Consider the following 21,024-nt stretch of genomic DNA (forward strand, 5'->3'; position numbering starts at 1 on the left):
ATTTACTCCTGTGCCACAAATGTCCACCATCTATACTATATATTTTTTAAATCACCTGTATCAACCTATTACCTGCCAGGCAATGTCCTGCCCCTCCTCTCTTCCAGCTTTCTACACCCCCCTATCCCTCCAACCCCCCCCCCCCCCCCCCCCAACACCCCACGTCTTAAGAAGGGTCCTGCCCCAAAACGTCACCAATCCATTTTCTCCAGAGATGCTGTCTGACCCGGTGAGTTACTCCAGTCCCTTGAGTTCTTTTAGGAATATGTTCAGGTTTGCGTATGATGCAGAGCCAGGGGCCATGGCATTGGAACCAAGGGGCATGGTATGAAAGCAAGGGGTTAGTTAGTCTTAATAACGATGAGGGGAAATTTCTTTATCCAGATGGTAGAGAGTCAATGGAATTTTGTATCAAAGAGGACTCTGAGGCGTAATTGCCAAGTCAGAGATTGATAGAATTGTAACAATGGCAATTATGGTGAACTTGATTTGAATATGGCGATTAGTGCAGGAAAGTGGTGTTAAGATAAAAGATGAGCCATGATTATATTAAAGGCACAGTTGTCATGGGCAGTGGATGGCAGAGGTATGAATGGACTGCTACATCTTTATTTTATGTTCCAATCTAATGATAGCGCTGGACTGGCTAAAAACCTTGTAAAGAAAGGCAAACCAATCAACTGCCGAATTATCAAGCTGGACAATAGAATAGAATTGGAAGACATTGTGTGTGACCTCACAAAAATGGTTTTGGGAAATACAAAAGAATGATTAATGGTGATGGTGATGATGACTTTGGTTTGGGATTTTAGATGGTCAGCTTTAAGGACATTGAAAATAAATTCTCTAGGTTAACATAAGCTTGGCAAGTATGGTACAGATGGAGAAACGGTACATACATGAACAGCATTAATTCTTTTAAAAGGGGAAGATTTTTAAAAACACAAACAATTCCCAAATGCTAATTTTTCACAAATTCTTTACTTTTCCCCTAGGTTGTGTCAAGCTTCAGCTGGGAGGTTGTGAAATGAACAAGATCTAGACCCATATACACCAGGGCTACAGATATCCCAGATGCATCCCCAGGTAAAATTATCTACGAGTGGTACTGGTGTATGACATAATGCTTTATTTGTTCCGATGGCTACTGGTCAACCAATAAATCCCAAATTTAATCTTGTGTGCTTGCTTTTAAATTTTAATCATGTAACTTTTCACAAAAACTTTGCTCTCAATTGGGTTTCATGCTGAACAACATTACACACTCCCATCATGTTGGCAACAAGAGACCATAAAGGGAGAACATCTTGACAATTCCTGCGACAGCAACAAGCATATTGTATTACTGGTATTCAACTTTAAAATATGGCATCAATACATTTTATATATATATATATATAAACATAGCACAAAAAGTAAGGAAATTTGTGTTTGGTAGATTATTTCTTTGTTGTAACAATGCTTCTTGGCAATAAATCTTATACCGTTGGAAAGCCTGTTTATTTCCCTTTTAAATGGTGCCACATTTGTAAGGAACATGCATTTGTGGGATGAGCAGCAGAGCTGAGTATATAGGTTGCACCCATGAAAAATTTGCCAAATCTCTGCCAATGCCAAACAGCTTATTCTGCCATTGACTCTTGTTCGGTGTTGTTTGGTGGATTGGATGATTGAAGTCTGAAGAAACAAGACATATTGGCAATTTAACAATTTATTCATTTAATAAACAGGAGCCACAGTAGCGTGTGGAAGAACCATACACAGCCATAACAGCCTGGCACCTCCTCCTCATGCTGGTCACCAGCCTGGTCACACACTGTTGTGGGATGGCATCCCATTCTTGTCAGCACCTGGGGGTACCAGAAGCTCAAAACAAGAGTCAATAGCAACAGCAGAATAAGCTGTTTAGCATTGGCAGAGAAGATTTGGCAAATTTTTCATGGGCGCAACCCATATACTCAGCTCTGCTGCTCATCCCACAAATGCATGTTCCTTACAAATGTGGCACCATTTAAAAGGGAAATAAACAGGCTTTCCAACGGTATAAGATTTATTGCCAAGAAGCATTGTTACAACAAAGAAATAATCTACCAAACACAAATTTCCTTACTTTTTGTGCTATGTTTATATATATATATATAGGCATAAACTGGATTGCCACAATAAATAAAGTCACCAAATGGTGCATATACATTAGCACTCTGATAATCTGGCACCCTCTGGACTTTGTTACAGCAGGATTAACAAAATTTCCAGATGTTGGTCCTATTAACAACCAAACATGTTTATTTCACTTTTTTTAAATTATAAGGTAGTAAAATATTTTTTTAAGGGAGGTAAAGGGGAGAGGGATATTAACAAGCAAACCCGACTCCAGGCTCTGGATACAGCCCTCCACAGCTAGTTTTACCGTATTGTGTATTTTTAGTGGCATTATTTAGTCATTTTGTTTAGTACAAAAAATGAATCAGAATTAAGAAACCATGACATTGAAAATACTAGTTAGTTATCCTCCTACTCATTAGAAAAAATAGAATTTTGAAACATATTTGAATAAATGTACTGATGTCATACAAATCAAGCAAATCGGAAGCTGTGACTGTAATTCAATTTTTGAATGCTCATCATTTGCATAAATCCCAACAATGCAGGTAGAATATTTAAGCAAAGTAATTTTTTTTACATCCAGTACATTTTTATTAATAAATAGAACCAAGGACTAAGAATATTATAGATACTTAGACAGAAAATGCTGGAGTAACTCAGCATCTCTGGAGGAATGGTGACGTTTCAGGTCGAGACCCTTCTTCAGGTCTCTGATTTAAACCGGCATCTGCAGTTCTTTCCTACACTAACAATGTTATGTTGGTTGACCACCAAATTTATATGAATCTCACACTAATCTAATAAACTGTAAAGCTACAAAAACAATGTGTATTACATCTACGCTTAATTTACTCCTGTACCAAAAATACCATCCGAGTACCAAGTTCTTTTCATTTTCATTCAAAACTGCTATTTATCGTTTATTGTAACCAATGTAAAAAGAGCTTACTTGAAATAAGACTGAATAACATGGTATATAATGTACTTCAACCATAAGATCAGAGAAAAATCAACTTGCCAAAATACACCTATCCCCTCCCCCAGGCTGAATTATCCTATTAGAAAGAATAGACATACCGGTTGAGATATCCGAAACTTGTGTATTTGCCAGACCATAGCTTTCTCCCAGAACAGTGCTTCCTGAAATAAAAATATTTAATAGATTCATGAATTATCATGGTTTTTGGTTGCATTAGGCAAAGTACCATAGAACAGAATAGCACTTTCTGAAAAAGTTGAAATGAAACACTTCAAATAAAATTAAGGATTAGCGAGATTTCTAACAACCTTTATAGCAGGGAAAGAACAACTGTGATCCTTGCTAATTAAATTACCAGCCACATTTACTTTCATTGATTAACAAACTGCAAAATACCGTATTGAGTGTGACAAAATAGGGCATTTCCTGTTATACAAGAAGCATGAAAGGGCATGTGGCTGCAATGATCTTATGTTTTGACAGAATAGCAAAAAAACATAACACGGGAATGGCAACGTTTTACCCCCCAAAAAAGATCCAATTATTCAGAAACTAACAAAAAGTTACAGTACACATAGAAAATCAAAATATCATACAAAGAGCACAAAAAAATTTCAGCCTCAGGCAAGATGTTAAAAAAAATAGAATTGTAGTTGCATTGTGATCTTATTACTGATTCTAATGCGAAGGTTACTACAAAGACAACTGCAATACTGGGAACACATTTGCATCAGGCCATGTACATTTTGAACAAACTGCTGTATACTCTTTTGTTGTGATATATAGGTTGTATGTGTTATGAAGAATAAACTGTAGGATCCATTTTGTGTTTATTAGTTATTTTAGTAGATTATGATATTACTTTGTATCTTGCTGTATTATTTTGGACACCGAGGTTAATACTATGCTTATGTATATGGACTGGGAGGATCCATGGGAGGAGTCTGATTACAAGTATAACTTGCTTGGCACTGACGTAATGCTTCAGTGTGACACGCCAAGAACCTGCTGATATAAGGATAGCAGGCCATACAAGTCAAGCCTCCTAAAACATAAGGTTTTAGTCAGTAACAGGATACAAAGGAGTGTTGGTGAGAAACTAAAGGGGCTGTCCCACTTAGGCGATCATTTTGGCGACTGCCAGCGACTGTCAAAGTCGTAGCAGATCGGCAAACTTTTCTTTTACCCGACGACAAATTGCCACGACAATGCCAAGTCAGGTCGAGATGACAGCATCTTCTGAAACATCGCGTAAATTCTTCTACTTTCTTTTTGATAGAGTCAGACGACGGTTGTCAAACTTGTAAATAAATGTGTTTGCATTGATTTTTGCAACAATTAATTTTTGGGTGTCCATGTCACGCTTCTACGTCCCAGTATCATATTTATACACATACACGATCCGTTTTAGTAAACAACTAGACCAAGCGGACTCGTTGGCCCAAACCACTCCTGCACTGGTGCAGTACCCTCTCCTCCCCCACTTCAACTCCCCCTCCCCCTACCTCCCTCTCCCCTCCCCTCAGGTTGCCTCTCCTGCATTGGTGCAGCACCCTCTTCTCCCCCACTCCCTCCTCCGCCACTCCCTCCCTCCCTCCCCCCCCCTCCTCCTCCACCTCCCCACCCTCCCCCTCATCCATACCATCCCTCCCTCTCCCCCCCTCCCTCCCTCCCTCCCAGGAGCAACCCATGATTGCCGTAGCAACCCGTCTCCCGGCCCGGGAGGCCACCATTGTTGGAGCAGGGGTGGGGGAGAATCCTGTCCCGTCCCGGTGTGGGGATGTTCACTGGTAGACGGCAGCGGCGGAGAGAAGGGGGGACAGGGGAGCCGAGGGCAGGCCCAGCGCCAGGCCCAGGCCTCAGCCCCCACCAACACCCGGTCTCACCGCCGCCACTGCTGTTGCTGCCTTTCCTCTTGGCCCACCTCAGGCTTGCGGTTACCCAGTCACAGCTGCTTCCGCCGGCACCAGGCCTGGCTTTCCCGCCCCCAAGAGATAGGCGACCGAGCCCTGCTCAACGGGCTCCAACTGCGCAGGCACGGACGCATTTGGTCTGCGCACGCGCGGATGCGGCGGCCATCTAACGTAAGTAGCAGATCAATGGAGCTCCAACTGCGCATGTGCGTTTTTAAAACTTTCAAATGTAAATAACTTCAAAAATATAACACCGATTTCAATGAAACTTCTTCCATAGGACGATAGGCCTAAAATTGTTGCGCTATCATGTACCGTTTTGATTGTAGTTCAGGAACAAGAGATCAAACGAGAGTTTTAGTATATAGATATTGTGGAGGGGAGCATTCAACGACAATTCAACTACTTGGACAGAACGTAATAAGAGGAAAGAGGTGATCACTTTGATCGGTTTATACTACAGGCCCACAAATAGTCGGTAGAAATTAGAGCAAAAATATTGAACAATTGGAGATATGTTTGGCAATAATAGAGTTGTAATAGTAGAGATTAGAGCAGTGGCCATAATTCTATTAGTTTAATACAGGACTGGGCTGTAAATTACAAATCCAAAATTGGGGCAATGCTAATTTTGATGCCCTTGGGCAAAATTTTCAAAGGATAATTGGGAAAGGCTGTGACCCAGCAAAGGGTTGTCTGGCAAGTGGGAGCCATTCAAAAGTGAGTTAGGGAAAGTTCACTGCCAGCATGTTTTTGTTAGAGTAATAGGTGAGGCTGACAAAATTAGGGAACCCTGATTGACAAGGGATATCGAGGCTCTGCCCAAGATAAAGGAGGCATGTATTAGGTACTGACAGCTGGGTTTTAACAAATTATTTGAGGAGTATCATGGGACATAGGAGAAGACTTACGAAAAATTAGAGGCAAAAAGAGGACACGAGTTTTGAACAATTTTCACCTATATTTGCTATGGAGAACATAAAAATTAATGAGGAATGTTGTTTCTTTAGATTGGAGGCCTATGACCAACGGTATGCTGCAGGAATCAGTGCTGGGTCCCTTATCGTTTGTCATATATATTAATAATTTTGGCATATTGGCCTTCATCAGAGTATTGAGTATTGAACTAGGGAGATCGTGTAGCAGTTATATTAAAAATGGTGAGGCCACATTTAGAATGTTGTGTTTAGTTTTGGGCACCATGTTATAGGAAAGATGTTGTCAAGCTGGAATGTGTGCAGAGAAGATTTACGAGGATGTTGCCAGGACTCGAGGGTCTGAGTTATAGGGAGAGGTTGAGCAGGCTGGGACTCTCTTCCTTGGAGCGCTGAAGGATGAGGGGTTTTCTTATAGAGGTGTATAAAATCATTAGAGGAATCGATCGTGTAGACACACAGAGTTTCTTGCCCAGAGTAGGGGAATCGAGAACCAAAGAACAAAGGTTTAAAGTGAGGGGGATAGATTTAATAGGAACCTGAGGGGTAACTTCTTTTTACACAAAGGGTGGTGGGTGTATTGAAATAGCTGCGGGAGGAGGTAGTTGAGGCAGGTACTATTGTAATATTTAAGACATATTTAGACAGGTTCATGGATAGTTTAAGTTTAGAGAGAGATATGGGCCAAATGCAGGCAGGTGAAACTAATGTAGATGGGATATGTTGGTTGGTGTGGACAGTTGGGCTGAAGGGCCTGTTTCCACACTGTATGACTATGACTCTCTATGACTGTGACTCTCACTCAAGAGATCAAAGATAATTGAATCTGCACATCCTTACAAGGTTTGTACGAGTACAGGAAGAACTTGGAGACAATCTAAATCAAGCACGATTCAGCATAAGATAAATGCATGAACAATTGCTGTTATTAATGCGGGTTCTAGAAATATACAATAATTTGGTTTTAGGATTCAGTCTGTCGTGAACTGGGTAGGGCGTGATAATGAAAACAAAACAGAAGAGTTAAATGCTGATAAACATGGGCTGAAGGAAAAGATTTCAGTCCAGAGGCAAAACTAGTTAAACCTTTCATCTCCCGATTGCTAGGTCGATTTGCTTCAATTCACCTGCATGCTTAAATAGAGCACCAGCATGAATGATGACTTCCACTACCTCCTTAAAAGCAGTCTAAAGGACAGGTTCAGATTGAAATTGGATTGTGTTTTTCAAATCATATATCTGCTTCACCATGGAATTGGCTGAATCAGCACATGCACATGACATATCACCCATACCTTTATTTTAGTTTTATTTTAGGGATACAGCTTGGAAACAGGCCCTTCGGCCCATCAAATCCAAGCTGACCAACAATCACCTGTACAGTAGTTCTATCCTACACACTAGGGACAATTTACAGAAGCCAATTAAACTACAAACCTGCATGTCTTTGGAATGTGGGAAGAAACCAGAGCTGCCAGAGAAAACTCATGCGCTCACAGAGAGAACATACAAAGTCTGTATAGACAATACCTATAGTCACGTTGAAACCCGGGTCTTTTGTTATTATTCCACAGGGTGGCGCCAGCATTGACTGCCTTGCCAACAGTCTGTCTGTCCCTTCCTTCTTTGCTGTTTTAATGGTATGTGATAAGTATATGTTTTAGAGTTCTTTAGCTTGTTTTATGTGGGGGGTGGAGGTTGGGGGAAACTTTTTTAATCTCTTACCTCGAGGGAGATGCGATTTTTTTGGTATCGTATCTCTGTCCGCACTGCGGCCTAGCATCGAGGAGTTGGCGACCTCTGCTGGAGATTGACTTTGGGAGCTCCAGCCGTGGGAGCCTGTGAGACTTAACATCGTGGAGCGGGCGATCCCTGTCGGGGATCAACCTTGGAGCTCCAACCGCGGGAGCCTGCGGACTTAACATCGTGGAGCTTGCGGTCCCTGGTTAGAGAACGACTTTGGGAGCTCCAAGCCGCAGGAGCTTCGATCACCCCAACGCGGAGGCTTCAACCGACAGCTGCGGGAGCGTTGATCGCCCTGACTGCGGATGGTTCGACTGGCCCGACAGCGGGAGAATAAGGACGAAGAAGTTGGACTTTATTGCCTTCTATCACAGTGAGGAATCCGCTATGGTGGATGTTTATGTTAACTTTTAGGTAGTTGTGTCTTGTTGCTTTTTGTTTAGTATGGCTGTATGTTAATTCAAATATCACTGTACCTTAATTGGCACACGTGACAATAAAAGACCTTTGAAACCTTTATTTTGATTTTGTGTTTTTGACAAGCATGGTGCTTCTTACTGCTGAAATTTTAACTCCTGAAACGATCAGATTCTAAAGAATGCTTTGAAATGAGTAAATATGTGAACTGAAATAAAATACGATGACATCAATCCCCATGCACGATGCCTTTTGGAGCAACATTTGGGAATTTGGACCACAACGTCCAGCTGGCTCTCGCAGTTCATTCAAATGTCAGCAATTAAACAGTTCTAGCATGGGCTTATATTCAGTTGCTTAACTAATAAAAATAAGCACCCTGTATGCTTGTTTAGCACCCGAGCTCACAGATCAGATTTACAGTCCAAAATTCCAATGTCTCTCCACATTTCATATTCCAAAACGAAACAATAAGACAGCTTTGTTATGTTTAATATTGCACAATGAAGTTAGCTGTGAACAGGCTGGGATCCCAACTTGCTTGCCATCATGAAACCGACCTAAGATGGGGACAAATTTCTGTGACCAGCCCGTCCTGAATGATGAGTCAGGAAAAAAAAGCGCATGCAAACTGAGAAATAACAAATCCTTGACGCAGAAAGTATCACATGTTAAGATTTAAGGTTTGGTTTCAGTTTAAACTTCATTTACAAAGTTTCAACCTTGCCTCCCATGTTTGGAAATAGGAATGCATACTGTGGGTACTCAAATAACACTGTAAATGTATACACCTCTGCGAAAGGAGACAACTGTCATTGCAGTACCCACTGATGGGTCTTTCTGTTCTCTACCACAGGGAAAGTCATCATCACAGTCCTTGTGAATTGCTCAACCAACCCACAGTGCATTTTTGATCTCATTTGCCTCTGCCCATCAAGGAGAACAGTGAAGCATTCTTCTTAAATTCAGTTGATCTCAGAAATTCATCTTATGTTTGATTCATAATGGCATGCAATCATGATCTTAATCAACAGGTGCAATATAGATGCATTCTCAGCTCAGACTGGTGTTGAATAAGAATTTGTCATTGCCTCAACATTTCACAAACAAGCTTCACACCGGAATCCAATTTATGATATTCCTACTCCAAAACCCCAACTTCAGTCATAGTTGCAGTACACACACACATCTTGGGCATGTGCATGATTGGACACCAAGATGTAAGTTGCCATTAACTCATTCATGAAAGCATGAGATAATGGGTCTTTCACCTAACATCTGCAAAACACTGATGCTCCACCAGTATGCGCCTACGAAACAACACTGCTTGCTGACAATAGAAAGTCCAATGAATAAGTATGGATCTTTTTCAACTCCTTGGGAACCACCACTCAATTAGATAGGGATCAATGAAGAAGTTCATGATTCCCTTCAGTACACTAGCATGGTCACTGCCCAAGGCAAAGACCAATTGAAGATCAAGACTTTCGTCCCAACACAAATTTCAGAATGTCCAAATTAATCGCTGCTTCCTGTAGATCAGGCACCTCAAAGCACCAAAGATACCACCATTAACATCTCTGCAAAATCCTCCAAATCCATTGATAGGATAAGCAAACTGGTATTCAGAGCCTTTTCTTAGGTTAATGTCCACAACATTGAGACCCTAATTACATTCAGTTGTTTCTGATTGACAGGCCACATGGTAACAAGACTTCCAAAACAACTATTATACCAAGCTATATCATTGTAATAGATTAGCCAGTAGACAGAGGCAAAGACTACTGTCCTCAAATACTATTTTAAAGTGTCACATCCACATGAGTAATGGGAACCCCTGGCCTGCAAAATTCAAAATGAATAGGGAATATTCTCAATGATATTGAGAAACTCTAGAGCGTAAAGATGAACAGTTCCTACACAGTCTGTTCTTACTTCACATCAGCCTCCTAAACCCACTTTAAAAATCAGCAGAACCAGCGATGAAGCAAGTCATCCTCAAAACTAAAGGTCTGCTTCAGAAGAAAATCCCCTCACATTTCTCCTTATCTCCATTCACATTACCTCACGGTTCCCAAAAGCAAATTCCATTTACCGCTTTTGTACTCTGCAGTTTAGACCTACTTTTTCCTCACCATTAACTATAATGCAAATTTTGGTATTAAAATTCTTAATCACGTTCAAGTTATTAAAACCTAATCACAAATAGTAAGCAAACTAGTACTGAGCCCTGCAGAACCACATTGCACAGTGCTTTGTAATCAATAAAACTCCCATTGACTTATAATTCTGTGTTTTCTCCCAGAGCAATTTGATACTTTCCCTTTGCAAACCTGGAGACGAACACCATGAACAAATTAACGCGAATTCATGTAGACTGTATCAATCTTTTAATCCATCTTCCAAGCTCCACCAAACAAAATGCAATCAAATTAATATAACATGACCTTTCCTTTCAAATCTACAGTCTTTTCTTGATTAACATCTGCCTCTCTAAATGCTGATTAAGGCTAATAATCAGATTTTCCTAATCATTGGTCCACCACTAGAATCACCAACGACTTGCTTGCAATGATCCATTTCATTTCATTCTCCCTTTTTAAACAATAGTACCACACAAGCCTTCTTGCAGAGCTCCAACAGCAGCAGAGGATTTGAAAATGATCATCAGGGCAAGAATTATTTCCTTGTTTGCTCCTAAGATCCTGGGATATATTTTATCCAAGCCTGCAAATTACTTATTTTTTTAACATGATACCCAACTTAATGTGGCCAGACTTTATCTTACTTCCAATATTTCACATTCTTCCTTCTTAGTTTCAGTATCATCTCTATGAAAAGACCATAACATGTGTTTGCAGGTTACTTGGCTTCTCTAAATGGCGTGTTGGTGAGTGGATGCAAAAGTGGTATAACGTTGAATTAGTATGAATGGGTGATCAATGTGGACTCTGTGGCCCAAATGCTCAGTTTCCATACTGTATCTGTCAATCAATCACACCCATTTTAAGCTGTACAAGATATATTGCCATGCACAGGCTTCTATTAAAAAATAAACATTTACTAAAATAAATGTATTGTTTATTTTACATTGTTCTGTTTGGGACATACAGTGCCCTCCATAATGTTTGGGACAAAGATCCTTCATTTATTTATTTGCCTCTGTACTCCACAATTTGATTTGTAATTTTAAAAAATTACATGTAGTTAAAGTGCACATTATCAGATTTTAATAAAGGGTATTTTTACACATTTTGGGTACATCACGCAGAAATTACAGCAGTGTTTATACATAGTCCCCCCCCCATTTCAGGGCACCATAATGTTTGGAACACAGCAATGTCATGTAAATGAAAGTAATTATGTTTAGCATTTTGTTGCATATCCTTTGCATGCAATGACTGCTTGAAGTCTGCGATTCAAGGACATCACCAGTTGCTGGGTGTCTTCTCTGGTGATGCATGGTATTGCAGCCATCTTTAGCTTGTGCTTGTTTTGCGGGGGTAGTCCCCTTCAGATTTCCCTTCAGTATATAAAAGGCAAGCTCAATTGGGTTCAGATCAGGTGATTGACTTGGCCACTCAAGAATTGACCATTTTTTAGCTTTGAAAAACTCACTTGCTGCTTTTGCACTATTTTTGGGGTCATTGTCTTGCTGTAGAATGAACCGCCGGCCAATGAGTTTTGAGGCATTAGTTTGAACTTGAGCAGATAGGATGTGTCTATACACTTCATAATACATTATGCTACTACCATCAGCAATTGTATCATCAATGAAGATAAGTGAGCCAGTACCTTCAGCAGCCATACATGCCCAGGTCATAACACCCCTACCACTGTGGTATGCTTTGGATCTTCGGCAGTTCCTTCTCTCCTCCATACTTTGCTTTTGCCACCACTCTGATACAAGTTAATCTTCGTCTCATCTGTCCACAAAACCTTTTTCCAGAACTGTGGTTGCTCTTTTAACTATTCTTGGCAAACTGTAACCTGGCCATCCTATTTTTGCAGCTAACCAGAGGTTTGCATCTTGCAGTGTTGCCTCTGTATTTCTGTTCATGAAGTCTTCTGTGGACAGTGGTCATTGACAAATCCACACCTGACACCTGAAGAGTGTTTCTGATCTGTCGGACATGTGTTTGGGGATTTTTCTTTATTATAGAGAGAATTCTTCTGTCATCAGCTGTGGAGGCCTTCCTTGGCCTGCTAGTCCCTTTGCGATTAGTTCGCTCATCAGTGCTCTCTTTCTTCTTAATGATGTTCCAAACAGTTGATTTTGGCTGATGTCTCTAACAGTTTTATTCTTGTTTCTCAGTCTCGTAATAGCTTCTTTGTCTTTCATTGGCACAACTTTGGTCTTTATGTTGATAAACAGCAATAAAAGTTTCCATTGGTGATGGAAAGACTAGAGGAAAGACTAGCATTTAAACACACCTGAGCAATTACAAACACCTGTGAAGCCATGTGTCCCAAACATTATGGTCCCTGATATGGGGGAAACACTGCTGTAATTTCTACATGGTTCTTGGTCCTCCAAAATATTCCAAATGGAATTTAAACTGGAGGTGGCGGAGTATGGACTTAAGCAAGAAGGGCTTCTTGGAGAAGAGCTGCCTTAAATTTAGTTGTGTCTGGTTGAATAACTATCGTAGGGTGAAGACTATTCCATACTTTAATTGTGTGGGGAAGAATGAATTGCTATACACATCTGTCTTGATAGCTGGTATCTCAAATTGAATCGAATGCCCTTGTCTACTCCTGATAGGTTTGGGTTTGGTGTAGATGTGGTAATCTATGTCGAGCTGACCATTTAACATTTTGTAAAAACAGGTCAAACGGTGGGCTTTACGTCTGTCTTGGAGAGTGTTCCACCCCAATGAATTTAGAAGTTCGGTAACACTCGTTTCTCTCTCATAGGTATTTGTAACAAAACGAGCTGCCTGTCTTTGGTGAAACCAGAATGTATAAAAATGGCCTTTAATAAAATCTGATAATGTGCACTTTAACCACGTGAGTTTTTTCTATTATAAACCTCAAATTGTGGAGTGCAGAGGCAAGTAACTAAATGATGGGTCTTTGTCCCAAACATTATGGAGGGCCAAGTATGACAACAAATCACTTTATTGTGTATTTTGTTAGGTTTTTCTTTTTTTATCTGAACAGTTTTACGTGATTTTGCACATACATATCTTTGCCTTTCTGTTGCCTTTATAATTTCACCGTTGCACATTCTATGCTCTAGCCTTTTTGATGTTAAGGAAACCAGAAGATGTGGGTTTAGTGCAGGAAAGTGGCTTTTAGGAAACTCAACTGTGTTCTTGGGATCTTATTAAATGGCACAGCAGGCATAATGGGCTGATTGGTCTACTCTTGCTGTTGTTTCTTTCTTCTCAGTGATGACCTTTAAATATTTGTCATAATTGTTTCTTTTTTTAATCTATTCAGTCCTGTAAATTACTCAACATCCATGGAGCTCTCAGATAAGGGAAGGAAGGTGGTGGTAGGTAATGGGGTCTTGACTTTTCTGCGGAAAATAATTGGTGATAACCATCAGCTTCTCCTCCAATTCCATTGCTCTGTCACTCATTTAGTTTCAAGTAACTGTTTGCAGCCCACCTTTAACAGCTCATTTCTCAGCAGAAAAACCAGTCATGCCCAATGTAATATTCAAGCTTTTGTTTACTTTTTGTGCATTTGCATAACAGTGCTTCCAGTATGGTCTCCTACTGCCACCCTTTTTGCTTGTCCAAGTTCATAGCCTTACTCGAAGATAAATACCACACCATCTCATTGAACTTGCTGCATAATAGTTAAAAAGGTTCTCTTGAATGCATTGCAAAACTGCTGACATTTTAACCACACTTGATCTGTTTCACTTCATATTTGAGTGGTTAAAATTCCCTACCATTTCTGTGGTGTTATTTTTGCACTTCCTAGAATCTAATCTACATATTTGCTCTTCTCTATTTCCCTGACTCATTGGGCCATATTTTATATTTATAGAAATATCTTCCCCTTCTTGCCTGCATTTCATTGGCCCGAAAGTGAAAGGAAAGTTGAACTGATCTCAAGAAGATTTAACAAAGCCTCAATGGTAAGTCCCAGGCAGCAAAGTGAAGAGGCCCCATCTCAAAATGCTGAGCTTTGACTGGAGGCAAAGTTGAGGAGAGCATTCCAAGATTTTTGTTCAAAAGGCAGCCAGTCTTAAATGTCTCTTACATTCAAAACATAACAAATAACTAAAAGTAGAAAAATAAGGCAAATTTAAATTTTACAAAGGAATTACCCTTATAAAGTCCTTCTTGGTAGGCTGATTCAGAAGATTAAGCTGCATGGGATCTATGACTTGATTGTTCAGATTCAGAACTGGCTTACTCATATAATACAGAGGGTTGTGTGGAAGGGTGTGCCAGTGGAGTTCCACAGGGATGGAAACATAGAAAGTAGGTGCAGGAGGAGGCCATTTGGCCCTTCGAGCCAGCACCGCCATACATTGTGATCATCCACAATCAATAATCTGTGCCTGCCTTCTCCCCATATCCCTTGATTCCACTAGCCCCTAGAGCTCTTTTAAATTCATCCAGTCAATTGACCTCCATTGCCTTCTGTGTCAGAGAATTCCACAAATTCACAACTCTCTCGGTGAAAATGTTTCTTCTCACCTCAGTTTTAAACGGCCTCCCCTTTATTCTTAGACTTTGGCCCTTGGTTCTGGACTCCCCTAACATTGAGAAACTTTTTTCCCTCATCTAGCTTGTCCAGTCCTTTTATAATTTTACACGTCTGTATAAGATCCCCTCTCATCCTTCTAAACTCCAGTGAATACAAGCCTAGTCTTTCCAATGTTTCCTCATATGACAGTCCCGCCATCCCGGGGATTAACCTCGTGAACCTACGCTGCACTGCCTCAATAGCAAGGATGTCCTTCCTCAAATTAGGAGACCAAAACTGCACACAATACTCCAGATGTGGTCTCACCAGGGCCCTATACAACTGCAGAAGGATCTATTTACTCCTATACTCAAACCCTCTCATTATTAAGGCCAACATGCCATTAGTTTTCTTCACTGCCTGCTGTACCTGCATGTTTACTTTCAGTGACTGGTGTACAAGGACACCCAGGTCCCGTTGCACTTCCCCTTTACCCAATCTGACACCATTGAGGTAATAATCTGCCTCCATGTTTTTGCCGCCCTAAGTGGATAACCTCACATTTACCTACATTATACTGCATCTGCCCACTCACTCAACCAGTCCAAGTCACCCTGCAACCTCCTAACATCCTCTTCACAGTTCACACTGCCACCCAGCTTTGTGTCATCTGCAAACTTGCTAGTGTTACTTCTAATTCCATCATCCAAATCATTAATATATATTGTAAATAGTTGCGGTCCCAGCACTGAGCATTGCGGCACTCCGCTCACCAATGCCTGCCATTCTGAAAAGGACCGTTTATTCCTACTCTTTGCTTCCTATCTGCCAACCAATTCCCTATCCATGTCAATACCCTACCCCTAATATCATGTGCTCTAATTTTGCTCACCAATCTCCCGTGTGGGACCTTATCAAAGGCTTTCTGAAAGTCTAGATACATTACATCCACTGGCGCACCTTCATCCATTTTACTTGTCGCATCCTCAAAAAAATCCTGAACATTGGTCGAGCAGGATTTCTCCTTCATAAATCCATGCTGACTTGGTCCAATCCTTTTACTACTATCCAAATGCTACATTATTAGCTCTTTAATAATTGACTCCAGCATCTTCCCCACCACCGATGTCAGGCTAACTGGTCTATAATTCCCCGTTTTCACTCTCGCTCCTTTCTTGAAAAGTGGGATAACATTAGCTACCCTCCAATCCACAGGAACTGATCCTGAATCTATTGAACATTGGAAAATGATCACCAATGCACCCACGATTTCTAGAGCCACCTCCTTGAATACCCTGGGATGCAGACCATCAGGCCCTGGGGATTTATCAGCCTTCAGTCCCATCAGTCTACCCAATATTATTTCTCGCCTAATGCAAATTTCTTTCAGTTCCTCTGTCTCCCTAGATCCTCTGTCCTCTTGTACATCTGGGAAGTTGTTTGCGTCTTTCTTAGTGAAGACAGATCCGAAATACCTGTTCAACTCTTCTGCCATTTCCTTGTTACCCATAATAATTTCACCCGTTTCTGCCTTCAAGGGACCCACATTTGTCTTATTAATCTTTTTCTCTTAACATACCTAAAGAAGCTTTTACTGTCCTTTTTTATATTCTTGGCCAGTTTCCCCTCATACTTCATCTTTTCACCCCTTATTGCCCGTTTTGTTACCTTCTGTTGTCCTTTGAAAGTTACCCAATCCTCTGGCTTCCCGCTACTTTTTGCTATGTTATACATCTTTTCTTTTAGTTTTATTTCTTCCCCAATTTCCCTTGTTAGCCACGGTTGCCTCTTACTCCCCTTAGAATCCTTTTTTCCTCTTTGGAATGAAATGATCCTGCATCTTCTGGATTATGTCCTGCTCGGATCCTTTTCCAGTCAAACTTGGCCTGCTCCTCTCTCATGCCTTCATAGTCCCCTTTGTTCAACTGCAACACTGACACTTCTAATTTAACCTTCTCCCTCTCAAATTGCAGATTAAAACTAATCACATTATGGTCACTACCTCCAAGCGGTTCCTTTACCTTGAGTTCCCTTATTAAATCTGTGTAGGATGGAACTGCAGATGCTGGTTTAAACCAAAGATAGGCACAAAAAGCTGGAGTAACTCAGCGGGACAGGCAGCATCTCTGGAGAGAAGGAATGGGTGACGTTTCGGGTCGAGATCCTTCTTCATCTATATATTTGCTCTTCTCTATTTTCCTGACTCATTGGGCTATTTATATACATATAGGATAATAAACAAGGGATGTATATATGTATATATAAATGATTTGGACGTAAATGTAGATGGTTAATTAGTAAGTCTGCAGACGACACCAAAATTTGTAGAGTTGCGGACATTGAGGAAGATTGTCAAATTATACAGTGGGATATAGATCAGGTACAGAAATGGCTATAGAAATGTCAGATGGAGTTTAATGTGACGTTTTGCACTTTGGGACATCAAATGCAAGGGGAAAGTAACACAATTAATGGTAAGACCATTATGTAATGGCTGAGCATGACGTACAGAGGATCTTGGGGTTCAAGCCCATAGCTCCTTTAAAGTGACAACACAAGCAGATAGATTGTGGTAGAAAATACATATGTTATGTTGCCTTCATAGGTTGGGGCATTGAGAACGAGAGTCAGTAAACAATGTTCCATCTTTATATGACTTTGGTTAGGCCGCATTTGGAGTATTGGGTGCATTTCTAGCACCACATTGGATGAAGGATGTGGAGGTTTTGAAAAGGGTACAGAAGTGATTTACCAGAATGCTGCCTGGATTACTTTTGAGAGGTTAGACAAATTTGGATTATTTTCTCTGGAGAGTCAGCGGCTGACTCTCCAGAGAAACCTGTTATTAGAAATATATAAAATGGTTATAGAAATATTAAATTATAGAAATATTAAATTATTATTATAAATGGGGTAGACAGTCAAAACCTTTTTTTCCTTGGATGGAAATGACAAAGACTAGACAAAATAGCTTTAAGGTGAGATGGACAAAGTTTAAAGTAGATGTGCAGGGCAAGTTTTTCCCCCCCACAGAGTGATGGGTGCCAAGAACGCACTGCCAGTGGTGGTGGGGGAGTCAGATAAAATTGTGACATTTAAAAGGCTTTTGTATAGGCACATAGAATATAGGGAATATAGGGAGATGAATCATGTGCACGCTGAGGAGATTATTTTAACTTGGTATCATATTCAGGATGGACATTGTGGGCCTGTTACTGTGCTGTACTGTTCTATGTTCTAACCAAACCCATTCTCAGAAATGAGGATTTCCACTGAAATGATGGGATCGCTGATCCTACGGCAGGATAGGATTCGCCTTTGGATTAAGGAAATACATTAAATCCCAGTAAAGTTGTACTCGACTGCCAAAATCCAAAATGCAGTCCAATGAAAGAGTAGAGCAGCAGATGCACTTGCATTTGTCACTCACTATTCTCTGGACTTATAACAGTTTAAATATAAGACTTGCATGCAGTGAAGTAACTGAACACCATTTATTCTCCTCAGAATCACCAACATAATCTGATCTGGTAGGTCAGATGGACAAAATCTTGATCAAAGATTCTACAAAGTACTTTAAAAGGTCAAGAAGTTGAGAGGGAGAGGAAGGGAAGTTTAGGTCTTGGCAACTGAAGGTTTGTCTATCAAAAGGTAAACAATTCAGCTTGGGCATAAACCAGAGACAAAAAAATTAAATAGAGCACTGGCATCTCCAAATTGTCTAGTTGGAGGAAATTGCAAAAATTGGATGGACCATGCCATTGAAAGATTAAGACAATTTTTATAAATGAACTCCAATTAAGTTTGCAGATAACAATAAAGTGGGTTGTATCGTAGATAGCGAAGATTGTTATCCCAAAATACAGCAGAATCTTGATCAATTGGGCAAGTGGGCTGAGGAATAGTTAATAAATTGGGTAAAAGACTCTATGCATTTACCCTCAGTAGGGAAATCAAGAACCAGGGATCTACCTTTTAAGGTGTGAAGGAAAAGATTTAATAGGAACCAAGGGGCAGCTTTTTCCACACTGTGGGTGGTGGGTATGGAACAAACTGGCAGAGGAGGTTAAGGCAGGTACTATAACAACATTTAAAAGACAATTGGTCTGGTTCAGTGATAGAAAAGGTTTGGAGGGATATGGGCCAATTGCAGGCAAGTGGGATTAGTGTAGATGGAACGTCCTGGTCAGCATGGGCCGAAGGGCCAGTTTCAGTGGTGTATGACTCTGTGTCCCAATGAAGAAATTGAAATAAAGTGTGATTCAGCATCAGGAGATGAATGTCCTATATGGACAAGTCAAGTCATATATGGCAGTGTTTGGGACAAGTTTACAGAAGGCAAAACAGTGGGGTGGGGGCTAGTAAGTTGATATAGTTACGGCCTAAACTAACAAAGGCAAAAAGAAGCATTTTTGACAGGACCAAATTTAAACATAAAACATTCCACTGTTTTCATGGTAAGGGCAACATAATTAAGTACAGAATACTACATGATGAAATGTAGATTAGTAACAGCCCACGTAACATGTTCACGATGTCAGGTTGTCTCTTGGGAAGTACCTAGTAGAGTCCAATTCTCAAGTTTTTCTTTGCAAAAAGCAAACAAGTCAACGGAGACGATTTAAATGTACTCTTACATCTGCTTTACAGCAGGGCTGGCAGTAAAGTCTTAACTTAGCTAGGCTGGAGCACAACAATCAAGACGCAGGGAGGAAACAATATTTTAAAAATCTAATATCCATTTACTGCCACAATAGATCAGTCTCTTGTGACGGAGGGTTACAATCTTAAATTAATATGCGCTTTAAAACTTCAAACGCCTCTTTGTGCATGTAGAAGATGGTACACTATTCACATGTGGAGGCGGGGGTTAAAAGGCAGTGCACATTCAAAACAAATCAAACAAATGAGACGTCAACAGCTGTTAATAACCAAAATATAGTAGGTGTCCGCTCTCCAATGTGGGACAGAAATTAAAAACTGTGTTTTCTGTGCAGATTGTCATTTGATGAGAAGTTGGATACTCACCGGTGACGGCGATGAGAACAATGAAGGCTGATAGTCGAGTCCGACAGCACAACGGGCTTCTCTGACCACCGGAGAATGAGGAACAGCTGGCGGAGCAGGAGACGGCCATGGCGGGCGGGCGGGTGTGTGGAGGGAGGGAGGGGGGGCACCACAGTCTGATCTGAGACCGGGGGAGGGGGAAGGACAGCGGCACAACTTCAAGCCGCCAAGCCAGCGGCGGCTGCCGTGCGGCTCAGCATCAGCCCGAGGCCAGAAGCAGCTCTCACACGGAGAGTCCCCGTCCCCGTCCCCGTCCCCGGAACCTCCCCCTCCCTCCCGCCCGCCCGCCTCCGACCCGCTGTCAATCGCAGTGCAGAGACAGCGAAGCCTGGCCTCCTCCTCCTCCTCCTCCTCCTCCTCCTCCGGCCCCGGTTCCTCTCAATCAGGCCCTTCCTCCTCCGGCCCCGGTTCCTCTCAATCAGGCCCTTCCTCCTCGTCCCGATCCGCTCCGGATGTCGCCTGCCGACGGTCAGACACCCACCCACTGCGCACACTGGCTTGTTCCCGGCTGTTTGCCGACAACCGCCAGCCTGTGGCTTCCTCTCTTCTCTCTCCTCTTCCCTTCCCCTCTCCTCTCCTCTCCTCTCCCCGGCCCGGCCTCCTCCTCCTCCTCCCCCTCGACACTCGGCTCCGCGAGGTAAAAGGTCGACAGACGCCCGACGTCACTGCACAGACAAGGCGGCGATGAAGGCGATGTCCCCTCGGCCCGGCCTGGCCCGCCCACGCTCCCTCATCCCACCTTCAGTTCACCCCCACTTCCTCACCTTTACCAATCCTTCGTTTACTTTTCCAAACGGGAAAAAATCATAAGGAATAACTTTTTTATAGTGGTCAGAACTTCTGAGCTGTTTTGAACTTTTAAAGATAGTTGGCCCCTGCCAATGACATTTATGCTCGATGGGAAAAAAAATATTATGTACGAGAATCAGCAACAAAATCAATGACTCATTGACAGAGACTCAATGCAGTTATTGTTGAAAACGACAGGGAAAAGATCTTTTTTTATCAGCAGAAACTGCAAAATCAGGTGGCAGGATGTATTTATTGCACACTGGTTTTGAGGCAGAAAGCAGAAAGTGGAAGGAAGAAGTGGTTATTTATAGTGGAAGAAGCTGGGGTTTGATGTTCCACATGGATCTGCAATTCAAGCAACACATGTCACAATTTGCATTTCAAATCTGGATTCAATAATGCAATTTCTACATTTTTGGAT

The 21,024-nt window shown here is 41.4% G+C and overlaps 1 protein-coding gene across 1 annotated transcript in view; it reads right to left on the reverse strand.

The window, feature by feature from the left end:
* The window catches only part of lrp12 (low density lipoprotein receptor-related protein 12), a 43,162-nt gene extending 23,112 nt beyond the window's left edge, over positions 1 to 20,050 (reverse strand). Inside the window, exons 1-2 of the mRNA XM_078397874.1 lie at positions 19,773 to 20,050; positions 3,184 to 3,246 (exon numbers count right to left, since the gene is read on the reverse strand). Coding sequence (XP_078254000.1) covers positions 3,184 to 3,246; positions 19,773 to 19,881 — 172 coding nt within the window. The 5' untranslated portion in view covers positions 19,882 to 20,050. The remainder of the gene's footprint in view (positions 1 to 3,183; positions 3,247 to 19,772) is intronic.
* Positions 20,051 to 21,024: the final 974 nt, after the last annotated feature.

The sequence above is a fragment of the Rhinoraja longicauda genome, chromosome 4 (assembly GCF_053455715.1).
Source record: "Rhinoraja longicauda isolate Sanriku21f chromosome 4, sRhiLon1.1, whole genome shotgun sequence".
NCBI classification, from domain to species: Eukaryota; Metazoa; Chordata; class Chondrichthyes; order Rajiformes; family Arhynchobatidae; genus Rhinoraja; species Rhinoraja longicauda.